Genomic DNA, 19,225 nt, shown 5'->3' with positions numbered 1-19,225 from the left:
GTATAAAACTTTGTTATTGAGACTATTTCTCAAACTATATCATGAAATCCTTGCATATAGAGTGACAAGCCATCACACTTCTGAGCTCATACAGTTATTTCAACCGAAAGTATAGGCTATATCATACTTTAGATTAGACTAATATCATAAGATCTGTTATTCCATGGACCACTGTTATGCACAGCTGTATTTGAAATAGATCTTATGCTGGACTGTTCCAGAATTGGATTGGATTTTGTTATTTAGGGTGTATTTTGATTTTGGTTCTCTTCCTTTTAGAAGCAGTTTCCACCCTCTACAAGTCAGAAAAAACTGTTTCTATTGTGAGGTGTTGACACAAGCTTTGTCACAGTGGACAAATATTTTATATTACAATTCCCTGCTTACATGGTTTGTGTTGAAGTTATTGTCAATACAAACATAATATTTAATATACTTCTAATTATCAGAAAACACCTTCCAGAAAATGATTGAGGACTTATGGGAAGAGGGAAATCTGGCAGAGTTATTTTGGACTAGATTGACTCCACAAAATAATTGTCTGATGAGCCATTGTTTTGCTGATAAGGTCTTTGGCATTGGATTAAGCGTGATGCTTTTGATGAGCCCTTGTTTCCCGACAGCATGAGGTGTTAACTGCTGCTGCTGCAGGAAGGGACCAACTTCTTGTTTTACAAAAGGGACCCTACACTGATGCTTATCTTTCCTCAAATACACAGCAGTACACGTGAATGGAAATATCATATAAAAAAAAAATGCATATGGGAATTTTATCATGGAAGTCGCATATATACCCAGACTTATGCTATTACATTAGTCTTCAAATAACAACATGCTTTTTTTTAAAAGAAATTCATAAAGTAGTCCAGCTATGGCATGAGTTTGTATTAACACACTGGCCAAGTGCCCAAATAAATCCACTTGTCATATTGTCATGATGGACTGTCTGTCTTCTGCTAATCTATAATGAATCCTATTTCCAACAAGTTACAAATGTGTGATTCTAAGTATGTGTGTGTAGTTAAAGACATTAGTTTACATTTTTCAAGTAAATATTAAGTACCTAAAAAGCATGGGAGTATTTCGGTAGCTGAATAGTTACAGCGTAGCCATGTAAGCTTGTATCCCTGGTTCAAGGTTTGCTGGGAGCCTTTGTTGCATGTCAAAACCTCTCTTTGCTGCCAAGTTCTATATGTCTTTCTAACACTATCAACTAAAGTCAAAAATAGGAAAAAATAACTGCATTCAGTGGAATTTTGCATGAAGCCCCCTAGTATGACATCTGCATTTTACAAGATGAGGGCTAAGTGAAATACTTCTCTGTCCAGCGATGACCTTCCCTTTTGTGTTGTATGGAAAGGTTATCAGTTTACAGGAACAGACTCCGGATTTGGGATGGAAACTGGAAGGAAGATGCCATTTATTTTTTCTTTTCTTGAGGCCGCAGGGTGCCTGGCAAAATGCAGGTTGCATCAGTGTTGCCTTAGGTTCATGGTAAGAAAAAAAAAAAAAAAGACTCTTCAGTGTGTTGACAGCTAAATTGGTTCATAGAATTACACGTCACCCGTCCTAGAAATAATTTTCACTAGGTCTATGGTGAGTCAGACATGAAAAAGTGCAAGAATGTACTGCACTGCTGGGATATAACAGCATCATGTGGGAAAACCCTGCAGGAAAAGGATGTACTTATAATATGGATACAGGAGGAGGGACGGAAGTACATTGTACTTATAATATCTATAACGTACATTAGTTCATAAGGAGAATAAATATAAAGTGAGGACACTAAAAATAATGCCACAAATAGTTTACAACACTTTTCAATTATCTTCACACAAAATACAAGAAACAGAAAACAAATCTCTTGTCACAAAACAGTTTTAGCTCTGCTTTACTTGTGCACTTGTTTCCTCTTTTAAATAATCTGAACAGCCTCTATCACTACTTGGTATGTTGGCAGAATTTGCATGCTACAAACATAATAAAGCCTGAAGAATCCTTTCGTGTGTGAAAAATTACAGTGCTCCCTGCTCTGAGGATGAATCCTAACGTTTTGGTTATCTGCCCTTTTCTTTGCCACACTGCAGTGAACATCACATTTGAGATTGTGACTGAAAATGTTTTTTTAATATTTTGGACTAGTGTTACAACACTAGTTTTGAACCCATAAGCTTTACTTTGTGTTTCTTTGTTGCATGCACTAAAATAAGCGTTTGAACACAATCTCATACTTATTCAATGATGTGGACTGGGACTCCTGGCCAAATGAAACGTTGTGAGCCCAGTTTACTGACTAGCATTTATCTCAAACGACTACTGTGTGCGAGTGACGTATAGCCCTTAATGTGTTTTTTCCTTCCAGGATCCAGGAGAGAAAACACTGCTCAACCCTTTTCCCTGACACTTTATTTTTTTCCTTTTTTGGATAATGTCAATATTAAAAAGAGGAACTGTGACTCAGTTCGGGCCATTTTATCTAAGGGTGACCATTTCTTTTCTTTTTGTTATCCTTCTGTACAGTGCACAGTTTATCATCATTAAACATCATATACAAATGAAAGCATAGATCCACGGCATCAAGTGAAAGCTGCTCTTTTCAGTTTCACTTTTATTAATCGAGAAACTTTCCCTCAGGCTAACAGGATATGTATGTCATTAAGGCAGACTCAGGCAAGATTTCCTGTATAGACTTTACATTTGGCACATGGCCTCCAATTCAGCTTGGAAAAAACCTAATAGAACACCAAATCAAAGTGAAAATAACTTACTCTGTTTAAAAGGGAATTGCGTTCCTGCAGCTCAAAACACATCCTTTACATGTTTCTTATCTGAGAGTTATGTTTAAACACTCACAGAATCTAAATTAAACTACTAGAGCACTTAAATTCGACCGGTGGTCTACAGAAAGGTTAAGAAATTGTTTTCATAACTAATTTGACAAATACAGGCAGGCATTTGAAATGAGATGCAGGTTTACAATCTATTTTTTGTCGTCAGACCAGGTGATCTCGTAGCCACTGAAGACGCTCTTCAACTTCTCTACAGACACAGAATGGTCTGCTTTGCCATAGGCCTGGAAATTAAATCAGAAGGCATTTATATGACCACATTAAATATTAACTGGGTAGTTTGTTTGTTTACACTCAAAATGAACTTACAGTTGATTCTCCAAACACCCTTATCTTTTTCTCGTGGCTGTTGTGCTCTATCTTCCCTCCTCCAAGACATTTGCACTCCATTCCCAAGGCCTCCATAGCTGGATTGACTTTGTCAAATATATGATCTGGAAATGGTTAAAATAATAATAATAATAATAATAAATATACAACCTGGTTTAGTTTAACCTTAGTAAAAAACAAAAGTTAGCAGTTTACTATGGATTCTTAGCCTGATTTAGGGTGCAAAGCCTGGCATCTGCCTGGTCGTTGAAGTTGCGCACAGTGCACCGTGCATGTTTGCAGGGTGCACGGCTGTAATGCGACAAACCAGGTCAAGCTGCTCCAACATTACAGTGCATCGGTGACTTAGTTGGTACGTTATCTGAAACTGACACACACGACGCAACGAACTTACTGTGATACTCTGCACTTTTTGTGCCTCGGACTATGTCTTTTTGCACATCGCCATCTTTCACTTTCACTCTGACCAGTATGTACTTAAAGGTTCCCTCTGGATCAATCTCCACATCGGGGATTTTAGCCAGAGCGTCTGCCATTGTCGCTGCAGCTTTACTCAACGCACCGGAGACTGTCAAACTGCTCAGAGGTCTGCAGACCACGGACAACAGGCAGTGTGTCCTCACAAATGACTGTATACGGAGCCACACGTCTATTTCCTGTCTTAAAGAGACAGGCCGTTTGCAGCCAGGACGGTGGAAATCAATAAAGTTGCGCTGGGCAAAATACGCACGCTGGCGACTCCACTGCATCTTAATTTGACAAAACCACAGAATCCAGAAATCACATGTTTAGCTCACTGTAGAGTAACGTCCTCCCCTTTTCATTTGATGTGTGTAGTCATTAAAAATAGCTCTTTTTTAAAGTGGTGTTAAGCAACAGTGATTATGACTGTCGGCAAGGAAGGATGTGAAGTGTGCCTTCAAGAAAGACAGGCATGCAGCAGGCACATCCTGCCCAGCACAGCAAGTTTCCTGTTCCCTTGACGCTCATTAACAGGCCCATTAATGTGGGCCTCAGCTCCCATTGCTTTGTTTATGACCTCGCTCTCTTCTTTTGATAAACAGGGTGTTAAACCGTGACAAGCATTTAGGAGTCTATTTGACTTGTGTCAGTGTACAGTACTATTTCTAACAAGCACCACTTTGAAAGAATCATCGTGAATTATCATTTTGCACACAACATATAACAAGAGCCTGTTCTAAATATGGAGACTGTTAATATCTTTGGCACGGTCACTCATTTTCTGCATCTATTTTCTGCTCACAGGATTTCACAGTTTGCAAAACTCCATGGTGCGAAATTCCTCCTTGATACTGTGCTGATCCAATCCACATTAGGTTCAATTAAAGTAAATAGGTGTGTTTCATAAGGACATGAAAGTTCACGACCGCTTGTTTTATCGGCTCTGTAAGGTGTGTATGTGTAAAACGGAACCCACATGAGAAATAACAAGATTTCTGTAAACTGTGAAATCCTGTGTGCAGAGGTATCAGTGAACATCTTTGGCACTGATCCTCTGTATTATCTGCTTACACGATTTCACACTTTACAAAACCGCTTTTATCTTCTCAGTTACCTTTCATTTCACGCCTTTATCTTCACAGTGTGCTCTGCGATGCTGTGCTTTCTCAGGAAACCTGCCAGCTTCTCATTTATTTTATCTTTGCTAACTTTTTTCAACAGACACAACATCTCAAAGCCGATGAAACAAACATTTCGGATCTTTCATGTCTTTATTGAACACACCCAACAATCTTAAGGTAACTGTGGATCAAACCTAAACAACATCCAGCAGAAAGAGTTTTAGTTTTTCAGTGAAATCCTATGAGAACATAATATGACAAGATATTCACAGTGTCTCCTTGGTTAGGACACATCCTCTTCTATTGTGAACGTAAAGCAATTTGACAAAGGATCTGCTTATGAAAAGAAGAAGAGACGATAAACAATGCGTTGGGCGCCGACACACTCTTTAATGAGTGTGCAGGGAGTTAAAAATGTGCTGTGCTGGAGGCGCCTGCTGGCTGCCTGTCTTTCAAGAAGTGATACTTCACATCCTGCCTTTCTGACTGAAGGCGTCCGACAGTCATTGTTGCTTCACACCAGTTAACCTCTGCACTTTTACTTAAAAAAACTTTATAATGAAAAATATTACTATATTATCTATAATCCTATATTAAAATACATAATATGAAATATCATAAATATACAAATATTGCATTTGTTGATATTTGTGACTTTGGTAAAGTTCAGATCACATTTCATACCCAGTTTATGCAGAAACTGTTTGCTCAAACAGGGCTGTTAGTTTTTCTTTTTATTTAATTCATTCTGTTGTCATTCATTGAACATACTATTTAAGTTATATTTTTAAGTACTTTATTCTACAATATACATGTACTGCCCTTTTTTATGAGGTGGAACTAAGTGTTCTTTATTTTTTACTCTATACTTTCATTAAAGTCACATTTAAGGTAGAGTTGTCATCCAAAATATGTTATGAATTACAGAACAGTTTAGATTAAACTTCTCAGCGTTATATTATGTAGAAATTACTCTAGCTTAATCAGCCCTAAACACATCTTACATAGTAAAGAAGATTGAAATGATAATTACACATTGAAAGGCAACATTTTACCCAATAAGTACTTTTACTGTTGATATTGCATAATAATTTGTTGCTAATACTTTCACTACTTTCACATGCACAAATACCAGTGAACTAAATCAGTGCAGAACTGCTTTTTTAGTGTTTTAACATGTGTTATTTAATTCCATATTATAGATAAAACTATTCATTATACTAGGCAATTCAAATCTTTTGCTTCTTGACTAGACTGTTAATATGGAAAGGGAAAGTTTCCAAACTCCTGGCAGGATGGAGAAGTAGTGAAAACGGGGGGTGGGAATTTCCACAGAAAATCCCACTTGTGAAAACTGGACTTCCAGGAAAAGTGGGCATGGCTGAAGATGCAGAAGCATAAAAGCAGACTCCTCAGCTAATCATACTCAGAATCTTCTCTTCCTCAGTTGCGTGAAGACTAAAGAAATACCAAGAGTCTTGTGCAGCACATCACTTACAACACTCAAAATGGTGAGTAACCAGAGGCACAAATTCAAATGCAGTTCTTTTTAGTACAAATTAGAACTTTAACAGTGTTTGCTTCTGGTCAATGATGCATGTATGATTTTTTCTTCTTTTTACAGGTGTTCTGCTTTGAATTACTTTGGAGAGCTAAGGTCTCATCTTCATGGATCAGTGTCACTCTTCTTATTTCAAGTATGTGCATTGCACCTTCTAATCCGAGCCCTTAATTTTGTCCCATTTGCAGCTTTTTTTAGATATCACTTTTTTTAAAAATCATCCTAATACTCTGTCCTCTTTCCACAGTGCTGTCCATGTGGACTAGCGTAGAGTGCTGGTCTTACTACTACTCAAACAACACCATGACCTGGGAACAAGCTAGAGCCTGGTGCAAGACGAACTACACAGACATGGTGGCTATCCAGAACCAGGAGGAGATCAATCATCTCAACAGCTGGCTGCCCAGGAAACAAGGCTACTATTGGATTGGGATTCGCAAGATCAACAATGTCTGGACCTGGGTAGGCACTAACAAGCCTCTGACAGTAGAAGCAACCAACTGGGCAGTTGGCGAACCAAACAATGGCAAGAATGTGGGCGACCAGGAGGACTGTGTGGAGATGTACGTTAAACGGGATAAGGAGCCCGGCAAGTGGAATGACGAGAGGTGCACGAAGAAGAAGACTGCTCTGTGTTACACAGGTAAGCAAAGGCTGGAGATTAGGATGCAAGAGTTCATTTTATTGTAGCATGCTTTGGTTGTAGTGGTAGGATTAAAATGTGTAACAGTTTATTGATTGAGTTTTTGAAGATAAAAGCTTAGAGGAATAATCATTTTATGCAAAATGTGTGAAAATATGTTTTTTTCCCCAAGCTGCCTGCAAGAAAGACTCGTGCCTCCATGGAGACTGTGTAGAAACCATCAACAGCCACAAGTGCGATTGCTTCGAAGGCTTTTACGGAGAGAGGTGTGAACAAGGTAAGAAACCACAATGAAGTTTACATAACTCGAAGTCACTTCAAGCCACAAGGAGACGGAATATAATGCTGATTTGTTTTTTGTTTTTTGTTTGGTAGTTGTTGAGTGTAACAAAGACGAGGTGACTGTCCCACACCACGGCAATGTGAGTTGCACTCATAAATATGGAGACTTCTCCTACAACTCTACATGCGAGTATTCCTGTGAGGAAGGTTACAAGTTGAGTATGTCAATGCCCCTGAGATGCACTGCGTCAACAGAGTGGTCAGAACAGCCTCCTTCATGTGAATGTAAGTTGGAGTATTTTGCAAAGTTATATTTTTGTGATTTCAAGTAATCATTATAAAAAATAGATTTTTGTTATGATGATTCTTGAACTTGACGTTATCTGCTTTGCTGTTCCTGTTATCAACAGTGGTTCAGTGTCCTACGCTGCAGCAGCCAGCAGATGGAGCCGTGAAGTGCTCTGATCCTCTGGGACCCTCCAGCTATCAGTCCACCTGTGTGTTTACCTGTGATGAAGGCTATGTACTCGCTGGGTTCCTGTCCAACACTCTGCAATGTGAAGCATCAGGAAGTTGGAATGCCTCGGAGCCATTTTGTGTTGGTACGTCCACAGACAATATTTTCTATTTTTAAATTGTACCATTATTTTAATCACGTAATGAAAGGCATGACTTAATAAAAGGTTGTTGACCTCTTTTGTTGCCTTTTTATTTCGCAGCTGTCCAGTGCCCCGCTCTGCAGGAGCTAGAGAATGGCTTTGTCAGCTGTGGAGATGACGCAGATTTCAGGTTCAGCTACAGAAACAGCTGCAACTTCAGCTGTGCCCCCAGCTACAACCTGGTGGGACCGAGTGAGGTGACATGCACGTCAGCAGCCGAATGGAGTGAGAGGATGCCTCGCTGTGAAGGTGAGGGCCAACACTTAGTGGAATCTAATGATTAAGAAGAGCTTGTTTTGATTTATGGGTTTGTGACAAACACACTGAATATCATTTTTAAACCTTATTTTCCTGTGTTAGCCATCACTTGCCAGAAGCCAGAGGAAAATGCTCACCTGATTGTCCAGTGCAGCAAGTCTTCGACTGAACTGCGGCCAGACGACACCTGCAGCTTTAGCTGTGAAGCTGGCTTTGAACTGCAGGGAGCTCAGAGCACTCAGTGTACTGAGGACGGACAGTGGAGTGAAGCCACACCTACCTGCAAAGGTATGGAAGCATATTTTCTTTCACTTTAGTGCTTACAACACTGCTTGCTTGCTACGTAACATTTCCCAGTGTGTTTTATGTCAACCTGCACAGCTTTGTACATTGTAATATCTTCTTTATTTGTTTTAAGTTTTGCTAAAAAGATGTGATATCAACCAATATCATTATGAATTCTAGCAATCATAATAAAAAATAGATTTTTGTTATGATGATGTGTGAACTTGACGTTATCTGCTTTGCTGTTCCTGTTATCAACAGTGGTTCAGTGTCCTACGCTGCAGCAGCCAGCAGATGGAGCCGTGAAGTGCTCTGATCCTCTGGGACCCTCCAGCTATCAGTCCACCTGTGTGTTTACCTGTGATGAAGGCTATGAACTCGCTGGGTTCCTGTCCAACACTCTGCAATGTGAAGCATCAGGAAGTTGGAATGCCTCCGAGCCATTTTGTGTTGGTACGTCCACAGACAATATTTTCTATTTTTAAATTGTACAATTATTTTAATCACGTAATGAAAGGCATGACTTAATAAAAGGTTAATGACCTCTTTTGTTGCCTCTTTATTTCGCAGCTGTCCAGTGCCCCGCTCTGCAGGAGCTAGAGAATGGCTTTGTCAGCTGTGGAGATGACGCAGATTTCAGGTTCAGCTACAGAAACAGCTGCAACTTCAGCTGTGCCCCCAGCTACAACCTGGTGGGACCGAGTGAGGTGACATGCACGTCAGCAGCCGAATGGAGTGAGAGGATGCCTCGCTGTGAAGGTGAGGGCCAACACTGAGTGTAATCCACCACCACTTTACTTGTTTGTAAAAGTTTGTGCCATTGTTGCATCACTAAAACATCTCCTTATCAGTAAAGGTTAACGTTAAAATTCTTGCTCTCTCTTCATATAGTTGTACAATGCCCACAACTAAAAGATCCTGAAAACGGTCGCATCAACTGCTCACACCATGAGCCAGTGTACAGCTCTCAGTGTTCCTTCACATGCAATGACGATTACACATTAGACGGACAGAAGCTGCTGACCTGTGACGGCCATGGCAATTGGACAGAAGAGAGCCCCATCTGTCGAGGTAAAACAAAGAAAGACAACAACTGAAGATAAATGTAAATCCAATACGACATTAAAACATATATTTGAGATTAAAAGGTCAAATAATTTTTTTCCACAGCTTCTCCATCTCAGATTACTACCATTGTCTCTGGTGTGGCAGCAGGGGGCACGCTCTTATCTGGTTTATCTGTTGCTATGTGGATCCTGAAACGACTGAAGCAGAAAGCAACCAAATTTGAGCTGAGCAGGTTAGATCAACATTCCTTCTTAATTTATTTTTTTTGTCATTGAAAAATAATTTGTTCAAATAATCTCATCTCATCTCATCTTCTTCTTTTGTCTTTTTGTGCAGTAACTCCGACATAGAGGTCCCAACCGAGGTGTACAAAAGCAGCATTGACAGCCTCATATAGGACACAGAGACGTGGGGATAGTTGTATAAATCATACATACTGTACATAAATGGAAGTGAGTTACAAGGGCAGAGCAGTGTGAACCTGAATGAATGGGGTGTCATGGTTTAGTTTGCATTGGATGGTCACGCAGTGCTATGTTGAATTTTAATGAGCTTTGTTATGTTGTCCAGACATGTATTTCCTCCCAAAGGGATTTTTATATAGAACAAATTGTTCTACAGCCTTATGAACCTGCTGGAAAGGTAACTCTGCTCATGTTACTGTAAATGTCACGTAACATTGTGGGCAGAGTGCCGTGATTGCAAAACTGTGAATACTTTTGCAGTATTTATGTGCTATTTATTGAAATGTGAATTTATATATTTTTTTTTTCATGTTTAAAGCAGTGCTGACCTTTATTCATAATAAAACTTAAAACCTAAAATTGTATTTTTTGTCAATTTTATGCATCTTCCAGTGCAATGGACTATTGTATGTCTAAGAGGCCAGTTAAAAAGAATCTATACAGTCACTAAACCTGTGCACCAAAACATAATAAATATTGAATGTCAACAGCTCTCTGTCTTCTGTCTTCCTCTCTCATCCACCATTACAAGGGTCAGGACAGAGAACAATAGTTAACAGTGATATATGAAAAGGAAGAAATCATACTTTATTAATCTGTTTTACAGATCATCACAATTGTTTCAACAAGTTCAGTCTTCAGCATTTTGATGCAATCAGACACAAAGCTGATTGTTCACATCCGGCTGGAGGTGAAAGCACTGAGACATTTCTGTTACTATGTTACTGTTAAAAGCTGTTATTTGTGACTTGTCAGTTTGCAGTTCAGGGGTTAAAATAAGATACTAAAAGACATTTTATTTGTTTTTATTTGACCAAATCGAGCAAAACACTTTATTACATTATTCTACAGGGCTGTGAGGAATATTTAAATCACTACTGTTTTCTTCTCTTTTTACTAATATAACATAGTAGATAATAAAACAGAGGCCACCCGAGCAAACACTAAATCAGTAGTAGTGTTTTTTAACTAGAAAGGCAATCTAATACCACAACCAAAACTAATTTTATTCTTTCTCAGAGTATAACCTTTTTTGTGTTGTGGGACAAATTTGGCCAAATAGTTGTACAACCAATGTTTCAAAGACAAAGATTATTTTAAAATGTTCACAATTGTTAAATCAGCAGGCAAATCAACCGAGAACATGTCATTCTTAAGCAAATATTCTGTGGAGACTATTTCTTTGTGTCAGTGCCTAGAATTAAATTTTATTTAAATTTAAATCCTTTTTATGTTGTTTCTCATCCATATTTTATTAGACTTTAATTTTATTGTTTTTCGTGTGACTGACCCTGATTCCACCTTTACCAGGAACAGGTCGCATTTCCCAAAGGTCTTTTCAATAAGTCATGACGTCTGACATTCATCCAATCATTCATCACATACATGCACTCTGTACTGTAAACATCCAGGTATTCTATGATAGTGTTGGACTGAATAGCCTGAGAGAGATATAAAACTCTGACACCAACCTTTGGTTGCAGCGAACTAACATAAACCTGCTGCACCGCTGTGGTTCAATGTTGAACTTTGATATCAAGACAAAAACATGATTTAACTTTTCTAACAACCATTTATTTAAAATTTTGTTAATAAATTACAACACAAAGTCTTTTTTCATTTTTTTCAGGTGGTGATTTTAGTTCAATCACTGAAAATGACACAGACACTACTCCTCATCCTTGGTGAGTATTAGTTTTTATACTATAACAAAATGTATAGTTGTTGAGTGAATTTATTTAAAACATAAAACACTGTTTTAGACTTTTTTATAACTCATATTAAATGGTCATCCTGTGAGTGGGATTTCTTTCTTTTAATACATATGTTAGGTAGCTCCCTGGCTGTGTCTACTTTGGGCTGGACTTATCATTACTCATCTGAAACCATGAACTGGACGCAGGCTCGACAGTATTGCCTGACTCATTACACAGACCTGGTGGTGATCCAAAACCAGAAGGAGAATGATTATCTGGTCTCCATGTTGCCAAACAGAACTGGAAGTCCATATTATTGGATCGGAATCACCAAAACCCACATGAACGAAACTTGGACCTGGGTTGGGAACAACAGCACATGGATTGGTGAGCAGTCGTGGGCAGAGAACGAGCCCAACAACAACCACAGCACAGAGTTCTGTGTGGAGATCTACGTCAACACAGGGAGAAACAGAGGGAAGTGGAACGATGAGAAATGCAACAAGAGAAAATTTGCTGCTTGTTATAAAGGTACGCAAAACTGAACGTTTCTGAGCGGCGTTTGAGTTTGAAAAGTGGTACAGGTTTAAATATTGAACCTTTTCTTTACAGCCCAATGTAACGCAACATCATGCAGCAGAGGACGATGCCAGGAGACCATAGACAACATCACCTGCCTCTGTGAACCTGGCTTTAAGGGAGACAGGTGCCAAACAGGTGAGGACAGAGCTCCTTCAGTAGTAGAAGTCAGCGGTTAATACTTTAGAAAATGCTTCTTTGAAGAATAGTGGTTTTCTGTATTTTAGTCATCTGTCAACAAATTCCATGAAGGGATTAAAGCCAACTATTTATTACGTCTACAAACTGTAACGTCTGTGAATCCACAACCTGTTCAAGCGCCTGCACCGCTGAGCTCCACTTTCCTTTGAAACAAATCGGTTTCAGAAGTGGTATAGGTTTCCGTATTTTCAGTGCTCTGTCTCGACAGCTTACTGTAATGCGACGTCATGTGACAGAGGAAAATGCCAGGAGACCAGTGACAACATAACCTGTCTCTGTGAACCCGGCTTTAAGGGACACAGGTGCCAAACAGGTGAGGAGAGAGCTCTTTGTTTATTAAAGGGAAAGGTTCACATTTTTTCAACTCTATTTTAAAACAATATGCACCTCCACAGATGTATAATGAACCAGTTTTAGGTGGCTGTAATTGTCCTTTTGTTCCATATTGACTGTGAAGAAAACCTTCCTAAAGGATTCCCAGTGTAAGAAATCGAGGACTAAAACACCAGCTCTCTTCTACTATGAATATTAACCTTGGTTAATATTGTGGTGAAAATAGTTTTAAGGTTGGCTTTAAAATTCCATTGCTGGGCAGTTTTAATATGATCATCGTAAGGCAGACATCTGTTTCCTCTGTTTCCTGAGGCCAGACTGTGGACACTTTATCAAAATACACGCATCAGCATGTAATTGCTAAAAATACATAGATTTTTACAATAGAACGATGTTTTAATGTGTGATATAACAATATCCGAGTTGAACTCTGACGTTTGTGTGGGCCCCCAGCCATAGACTGCCCCTCTCTGTCTCACCCCGATAACGGACACATTAGCTGCTCTGGAGGAAACCAGACATTCAATTCGACCTGTCGCTTTAAGTGTCACCTGGGCTTCCTGCTGATAGGCTCTTCGACTGTCAACTGCGAGGTCACTGGGAACTGGAGTGGTCCAAGACCTACTTGTGCAAGTAATTATTTGATGATGCACACTATATTTGTTGCTTCTGATTCATTTTTATTAAGTGGGACTAGAAAAGAGTGTGTGTTTTTTATTTTCTCAGGCTATAAACACGCTTTGATGGCTGTAGCTGGGTGTGGAGCTTTCTCTGCCTTCTGCTGCATCTGTTTCTGTTGGATGAAACACAGAAAAAGTCAGTAACTCTCTCTTACACAGCTCCAATTCAATTATGTTACGAAACACTCAACTTGTTTCTCGCTCAATTTCCCACAGGAAAGAAACTTACCCAAGTAAAGTGAGTGTCGCAACTGGGCGTTTGTCGGCTTCACCCAGTTTTGCACCACAGTTTATTATTAAAAATGTCGATTTACAAACACGTTGAGAAGAAGGGTCTCTTTAATATGAATCTGTTTGTCCTTCATAGGGAGCCTGAAGAAGTGCATCCAAGTCCCTCCAGTGAAGTGCATGACTGAAGGAGAACTGCGAAGCTCATTTATATTTTCTTCATATTAATAATAGCATGTTGTTTATAAACTGCACAAACTATACTCTAATATGTATCAGTTAGTACTTTACTGAATTAACTGTGTGTTATTTAAAGTGCATGAATAGTGTTTGCATTATTATCAGGTAGTGTATACTGAATATGGACTCGTGGCTTTCAGCTGAATTTCTGTTGTATTTTTTTTATTATTAAAGATAAACATAATTAAATAAAAAAACATTTTTGGGGAGGGTTCACATGTGTGTCTGTGTGAATATGTTATGGGTGGTTGAGTGGCACCCTTCCTGATGAGGAAGTCATGGTGAAAGTGATATTACAAAATTAGACACTGACTCACTCGCTGAAGTTCAGTTACTGTCATTTTGCCACTGGTCATCAGCAAGTGTGTGTAGATGCAGGAGCAAGGATGAGACTGAGGACAAATCAAATGGTAAGACCTGAGGATTATTAGTGTGTATGTGTTCCTCCGTGCATGCATGAATACATACTGTTTATTCACATTCATGTACAATTGTGACAAAAAATGTCTTGAAGGTCTTTTTTTTTCTCTTTAATTTCAGATGTTTCAAGAAGGAGTTAATATTGGACGAAGTCTGTATCACAAGGTGCTTATAGCTGCACTGGTTGTATTTGTCCAAGGTAGGTAGGTCTGCACAATCCATAAACACACCAAACGCTTTGCTCCACCACTTCACCTTCACCTGATCATCTGTATACCTAATCTCAGACCTCAGCGTCAGGAGAGGAGCACAGGCATGGACCTACACCCACAACGTTAGTCCCAACCGCAAATGGCACGAGGCCCGTCAGTGGTGCCAGGACAACTTCGGAGACATGGCGATTGCCCAGAACCAGGAGGAAATTGACTTTCTCAACAATTTTCTACCATTTAATCAAAGATATTACTGGATAGGCGTTCACAAAGTGGCTGGAGTGTGGACCTGGCCAGGACGCAACGAAAGTGTGCCCGAAGAGGACCAGAACTGGGCACCAGAGGAGCCGGACAGCATAGTGGGTCAGGACTGTGTGGAGATTTACATTAAGAGAGACAAAGACACAGGCAAGTGGAACAATGAGAAGTGCCTCAAGAGGAAGGGAACTGTCTGCTACACAGGTAAACCACTCCTAATGTTTTTTGATGAACATATTTACTTGCTCCAGTAGACATAATATAGCATGTAACATCTTTTTCTGTGTGTATGCAGCCTCTTGTACAAAGGGGATCACCTGCAGTAGTCATTCAGACTGTGTGGAGACAATAGGGAACTATACCTGCCGGTGCCATCCTGGTTTCACTGGGCCACGCTGTGAAGAGGGTGGGCAAATATTGTTGTAATTTTGTCACTGACCATGACCTCTCTCTGTGAGTGAGTTAAATTATATGTTTTTATTGTTTTCGTTTCAGCAATCGCATGCCAGCCATTGTCGGCTCCAAAACAGGGTTCTTACAACTGCTTCGATCCCTATGGATCCAATCGTTTCAACTCTTCCTGCCAGTTTCTCTGTGAACTTGGCTTTCAGTTGGAAGGCGTATCTGAATTGCTGTGCCAAGCTAGTGGACGTTGGAACCAGCCCGTTCCTCTGTGTCAAGGTATGGCCTCTTAAAATCAAGAATGTAAAATAATTGTTATTTCAGATGTGGAAGTAACAATGAAAAGTTTTTCTTCTGTGTTGCAGTTCAACAGTGTCCACTTCTGAACTACACTAGTCTCAGAGGACGTAGGGTGAACTGCAGCCACCCTATTGCACCTCACAGCTACAACTCCACGTGTGAGATCAGGTGTGATGAAGGCTATGAGCTCAGTGGACCAGATCAGATACTTTGTGACCACACTGGCCAGTGGACTGCCAGCATCCCAGCATGTAAAAGTACATTGACCTTTAAATAATAAAACTGCACCTAATTACGTTTTTTTTTACATTATGTCGCTGTATTGTTTGATTAAATTGTTTAAAAGTTTAATAATCTAATTTTGATAATGTCTCCTCTGTGTGAATTTCATCTGTGAAATATTCTGTTGCTCACTACGTGACTTCCTTTATTGCAATACTTGAGCCCTGTTAATGGATTGACTGCCGAGGTTTACTAATACTTAACTGTCCTCGGTGTGTAGTCACACCCGGTCCAGACTGTGCAGCAGATCAGATGCAGGTCACGCCTGTTATCACTTTCCTTCACACCCATTTATGTCCGCACTGGGCAAACACTGTGATTTAATGTTACTTTTCCCTTTTTTATAAATTCTATCAACATGACTATTCAAACCTGCACCTCCTCCTCAAAAGCAGCAAAAGTCACAACACAGAGTTGTTCAACATGGCATATCTCATGAGGATGTTGACTTACATTGAGTTGACTATGAGTGATTGACGTCTGTGTTCCACCACAGTTAAAAAGTGCTCCCCCATTTTATTTCCTGCTGTGGGCAACGCGACATGTGTGGACACTCTGGAGCCTTTCTCCTTCGGCTCTCAATGTGACTTCACCTGTCCAGAAGGCTACTACCTAAGGGGAGACAGCACACTCACTTGTCTGGCTTCAGGAGTGTGGAGCAAACCTACGCCCACATGCACAGGTGGGTCATAGTGCGTACAGAGCTTTTACGGCTCCATCAAAAAAGAAGAGACGTGTAGACGTGCATGGTGCTCTGATGAATTAAAGTGTGTCTTCACTCCCCAGTTGTACAGTGCAACAGTCTCGAGGCTCCACCTGCAGCCTCTTTGCAATGTGAACAACCTCTGGGACTGTACAGCTATGACTCAGTGTGCGTCGTGCAATGTGAAGAAGGATTTGATCTAATCGGCACAAACGTGACAAAATGTTCCTCTCAGGGCAACTGGAGTCATACACTTCCTGTCTGCCAGGGTGCGGCCACAGAAGTATTGTCTTTGTACATATTACTGACCTTTCCTTGTCTGTTTTCCAGTACAATCCTGCAAAACATACAGTAAATGCCATGATTCAGTGATTTAGATCAGATTCTGGCATCAACACATAAGACTAAATATCTTGTTGGTCATTTATTCTTTCCTTTTTCCTTCAGCCAAAAAATGTCCCGCTCTAAACTCTTCCACCCATGGCTCCTTATCTTGCTCTAAACCTCACGGAGAGTTCCGTTTTGGTTCTCGGTGCACATCAGTCTGTGAGGACGGCTTTCTTCCTAACGGGACGGTGAACACAGAGTGCACCTCTCTGGGCACGTGGACTGCAGACGTCCCTCGTTGCTTGGGTAAATAAATAAAAATAAAAAGCATACTCTGTTGAAGTAAGAGCTTTTAACATCGTGCTTTGAACCAGATGTCTGTACATCTTTACTTGTCTACATATGAACACCTTTCCACCTCTGTTTCCCTTCAGCTAAGAGATGTCCTTCCCTCATCTCTCCCCCTCACGGATCCTTAGCCTGCTCTGATCCCTATGAAGAGTTCAGCTTTCGTTCGCAGTGCACATCAAGCTGTGATGAGGGTTTTGTCCTGAATGGGACAGCTGATAACGAATGCACGTCACAGGGCATGTGGAGTGGAGAAACACCCCAGTGTCTGGGTAATTTATCATAACAGGAGAGGGCTGCATTTGGCAGATATTCTCTTCTGCTGGGAGCATGTTGTTGTGCACAGCTGTATTTTGGAATATGGGGAAATACCTATTTTTACTCTGTGATTCAGACAATGAGGTTTGTTTGGTCTGTTTTAACATCATCTACAGCACGCCTGTGCCCCCTACTGGTCGACCCTCCACAACACGGTAGGATGAACTGTGGCCATCCATACTCCCCTTTCAGTTATGGCTCCCAGTGTGACTTTACATGTGAGGACGGTTTCTCACTGAGAGGACCACCAGCTGTGACATGCAACAACTCAGGACACTGGAGTCGGGATCTACCCACCTGCCAGCGTAAGTGCCCCACATTAGTTTACTAAATTTGTCTCAATCCCCTGTTCTCATGACATTTTTTTGTCTTTCTCCAGCGGTACAGTGTGAGCCCATACAGGCCTTGTCTTTACTCCTGTCCATGAACTGCTCCCACCCTCTGAGGAATTTCAGCTTTGGCTCCCAGTGTCTTTTCACCTGTGAAGATGGATTCTCCCTGAATGGCACAGAGCTACTGCTTTGCTCCTCCACTGGGTTTTGGAGTGACAGCCTGCCTACCTGCACAGGTAAAACAACTTCTGTGACACAACAAATCTTTTGTTAACTTGTGAGTCGATCTTATTGAGCTATCCATATAAAGGGGTCAAACATAAAAGAATAGCATCTACCAATCAAGAACAAAACAAAAAAAAAAAAGTAACGACATGTATTTATTGTTCTGTGTATCTGTGGCAGACTGGCCAGTGGGAAATACTATGATGCTACATACTGGTGTTGGGGCAGCCTCTGTTGTTATCCCAATTGTCCTGATAGGACTGGCTTTGTTGATTTTGATGCAATATAAAAAAAGAGGTGAGACCTACTGTATATGTGTTATATACTGTTTCACACATATAACGTGTTGTGGCAGTCGGTGTATTGCTAATCGCATCCTCTGTTCATTTCAGGAAATAGGCTCATGTCTGAGGTACCAGCATGGGAAGACAGAGAAAATCCAGCATTTGAGTCTTGAATTTTTTTTTTTTTTTACACCTATTTTTTCAAACACTGCAGTTTAATGCTTGCTTTTGTTTTAATTGTTATTTCAGCACACATTTTTCATGATAAATCTAGAAATGTTGCATTATCCACATGCGGTAAAGTTTAAATACATCATTTGCATAATGCACTACTTGTATATTGCTTAAATTGCCAATAAACTTAATTTAAATGAAATTTCTTTTATTATTTGTTTTATTTTATTTTAATTTTAGATGGCTACTACTGCTCATTAAGCTTTCGATCAGTAATGTCTAGTTAGATGTGATACAGCGGAGCGTGACCCTGTCTTGCTGGCACTTTCCCTAACAGCTCAGTTTCTTCAGATTTTACCTCCTCCATAATATTAAATATACTGTGCAGTCAGTCATGGACATGACAAACAACCCTCTAAGACTGCCAAACTGCCAAAAAGTGTCAATTTAGCACATTTAGTGATGCGATAGGTCCTGTCAGCAAGTGGTGAGTATGTGATCTATTATCAGACCTCGTTCATCGTGTCACACTGGGCACTGATCCAACACTAAGGGATAATTTACTACAACCACACTAACTACAGTATATTTAACTGAATGGCCTGAACTGAAACTCACATGATATTATACATTATATATTATATACATTTTGTACGACAAGAATGTAAATTAATTTCATAATCTAATTAGGAAATATTAA

General features: G+C 40.0%; 3 protein-coding genes across 5 annotated transcripts; 2 read left to right on the top strand and 1 right to left on the bottom strand.

Annotated features, from left to right (window-relative positions):
• Positions 1 to 2,576: 2,576 nt before the first annotated feature.
• Positions 2,577 to 3,843, bottom strand: si:dkey-51e6.1 (Ocnus domain-containing protein). The gene is made up of 3 exons (XM_026345516.1): positions 3,574 to 3,843; positions 3,159 to 3,283; positions 2,577 to 3,073 (listed from the first exon to the last, which is right to left on the bottom strand). The coding sequence occupies exons 1-3, from the start codon at positions 3,713 to 3,715 to the stop codon at positions 2,981 to 2,983; spliced, it is 360 nt and encodes a 119-aa protein (XP_026201301.1). The 5' UTR covers positions 3,716 to 3,843; the 3' UTR covers positions 2,577 to 2,980.
• Positions 3,844 to 6,152: 2,309 nt separating this feature from the next.
• On the top strand, positions 6,153 to 18,727 carry LOC113152456. Its single transcript, XM_026345717.2, has 31 exons — positions 6,153 to 6,273; positions 6,387 to 6,459; positions 6,571 to 6,966; positions 7,139 to 7,243; positions 7,342 to 7,533; positions 7,659 to 7,850; positions 7,968 to 8,156; positions 8,268 to 8,453; positions 8,712 to 8,903; positions 9,021 to 9,209; positions 9,342 to 9,521; positions 9,621 to 9,750; positions 9,855 to 9,904; positions 11,815 to 12,210; positions 12,292 to 12,396; positions 13,246 to 13,425; positions 13,689 to 13,705; positions 14,246 to 14,350; positions 14,481 to 14,559; positions 14,648 to 15,034; positions 15,126 to 15,236; positions 15,326 to 15,511; positions 15,598 to 15,789; positions 16,311 to 16,496; positions 16,601 to 16,786; positions 16,965 to 17,150; positions 17,279 to 17,464; positions 17,627 to 17,815; positions 17,890 to 18,078; positions 18,248 to 18,364; positions 18,460 to 18,727. The coding sequence occupies exons 1-31, from the start codon at positions 6,271 to 6,273 to the stop codon at positions 18,522 to 18,524; spliced, it is 5,139 nt and encodes a 1,712-aa protein (XP_026201502.1). The 5' UTR covers positions 6,153 to 6,270; the 3' UTR covers positions 18,525 to 18,727.
• LOC113152376 (L-selectin-like) lies at positions 11,477 to 14,156 on the top strand. 3 transcript variants are annotated; one of them, XM_026345597.1, is made up of 8 exons: positions 11,477 to 11,667; positions 11,978 to 12,210; positions 12,292 to 12,396; positions 12,668 to 12,772; positions 13,246 to 13,425; positions 13,519 to 13,608; positions 13,689 to 13,710; positions 13,840 to 14,156. In XM_026345597.1, the coding sequence occupies exons 2-8, from the start codon at positions 12,021 to 12,023 to the stop codon at positions 13,886 to 13,888; spliced, it is 741 nt and encodes a 246-aa protein (XP_026201382.1). In that variant the 5' UTR covers positions 11,477 to 11,667; positions 11,978 to 12,020; the 3' UTR covers positions 13,889 to 14,156. The 3 variants fall into 3 exon arrangements, with proteins under 3 accessions (XP_026201382.1, XP_026201380.1, XP_026201381.1); XM_026345595.1 differs by having other exon boundaries at positions 11,815 to 12,210; XM_026345596.1 differs by lacking the exon at positions 12,668 to 12,772 and having other exon boundaries at positions 11,815 to 12,210.
• Positions 18,728 to 19,225: the final 498 nt, after the last annotated feature.

The sequence above is a fragment of the Anabas testudineus genome, chromosome 4 (assembly GCF_900324465.2).
Source record: "Anabas testudineus chromosome 4, fAnaTes1.2, whole genome shotgun sequence".
Lineage (NCBI taxonomy): Eukaryota > Metazoa > Chordata > Actinopteri > Anabantiformes > Anabantidae > Anabas > Anabas testudineus.
This window is presented reverse-complemented; position numbering and strand designations above follow the sequence as displayed.

What these genes read in the sequence shown, in the direction of transcription:
- LOC113152456 (XM_026345717.2), top strand. An exon ending in GACTGCTCTGTGTTACACAG is followed by an intron (nt 6,967 to 7,138) that starts GTAAGCAAAGGC and finishes TTTTTCCCCAAG; the next exon opens with CTGCCTGCAAGAAAGACTCG. An exon ending in GATGCAATATAAAAAAAGAG is followed by an intron (nt 18,365 to 18,459) that starts GTGAGACCTACT and finishes TGTTCATTTCAG; the next exon opens with GAAATAGGCTCATGTCTGAG.
- LOC113152376 (XM_026345595.1), top strand. Translation starts at nt 11,640, where the DNA reads ATGACACAGACACTACTCCTCATCCTTG. An exon ending in ATTTGCTGCTTGTTATAAAG is followed by an intron (nt 12,211 to 12,291) that starts GTACGCAAAACT and finishes TTTTCTTTACAG; the next exon opens with CCCAATGTAACGCAACATCA. An exon ending in AAGAAACTTACCCAAGTAAA is followed by an intron (nt 13,711 to 13,839) that starts GTGAGTGTCGCA and finishes TGTCCTTCATAG; the next exon opens with GGAGCCTGAAGAAGTGCATC.
- si:dkey-51e6.1 (XM_026345516.1), bottom strand. Translation starts at nt 3,715, where the DNA reads ATGGCAGACGCTCTGGCTAAAATCCCCGATGTGGAGATTGATCCAGAG. An exon ending in AAAAAGTGCAGAGTATCACA is followed by an intron (nt 3,284 to 3,573) that starts GTAAGTTCGTTG and finishes AACCATTTCCAG; the next exon opens with ATCATATATTTGACAAAGTC. An exon ending in GGGTGTTTGGAGAATCAACT is followed by an intron (nt 3,074 to 3,158) that starts GTAAGTTCATTT and finishes TTTAATTTCCAG; the next exon opens with GCCTATGGCAAAGCAGACCA.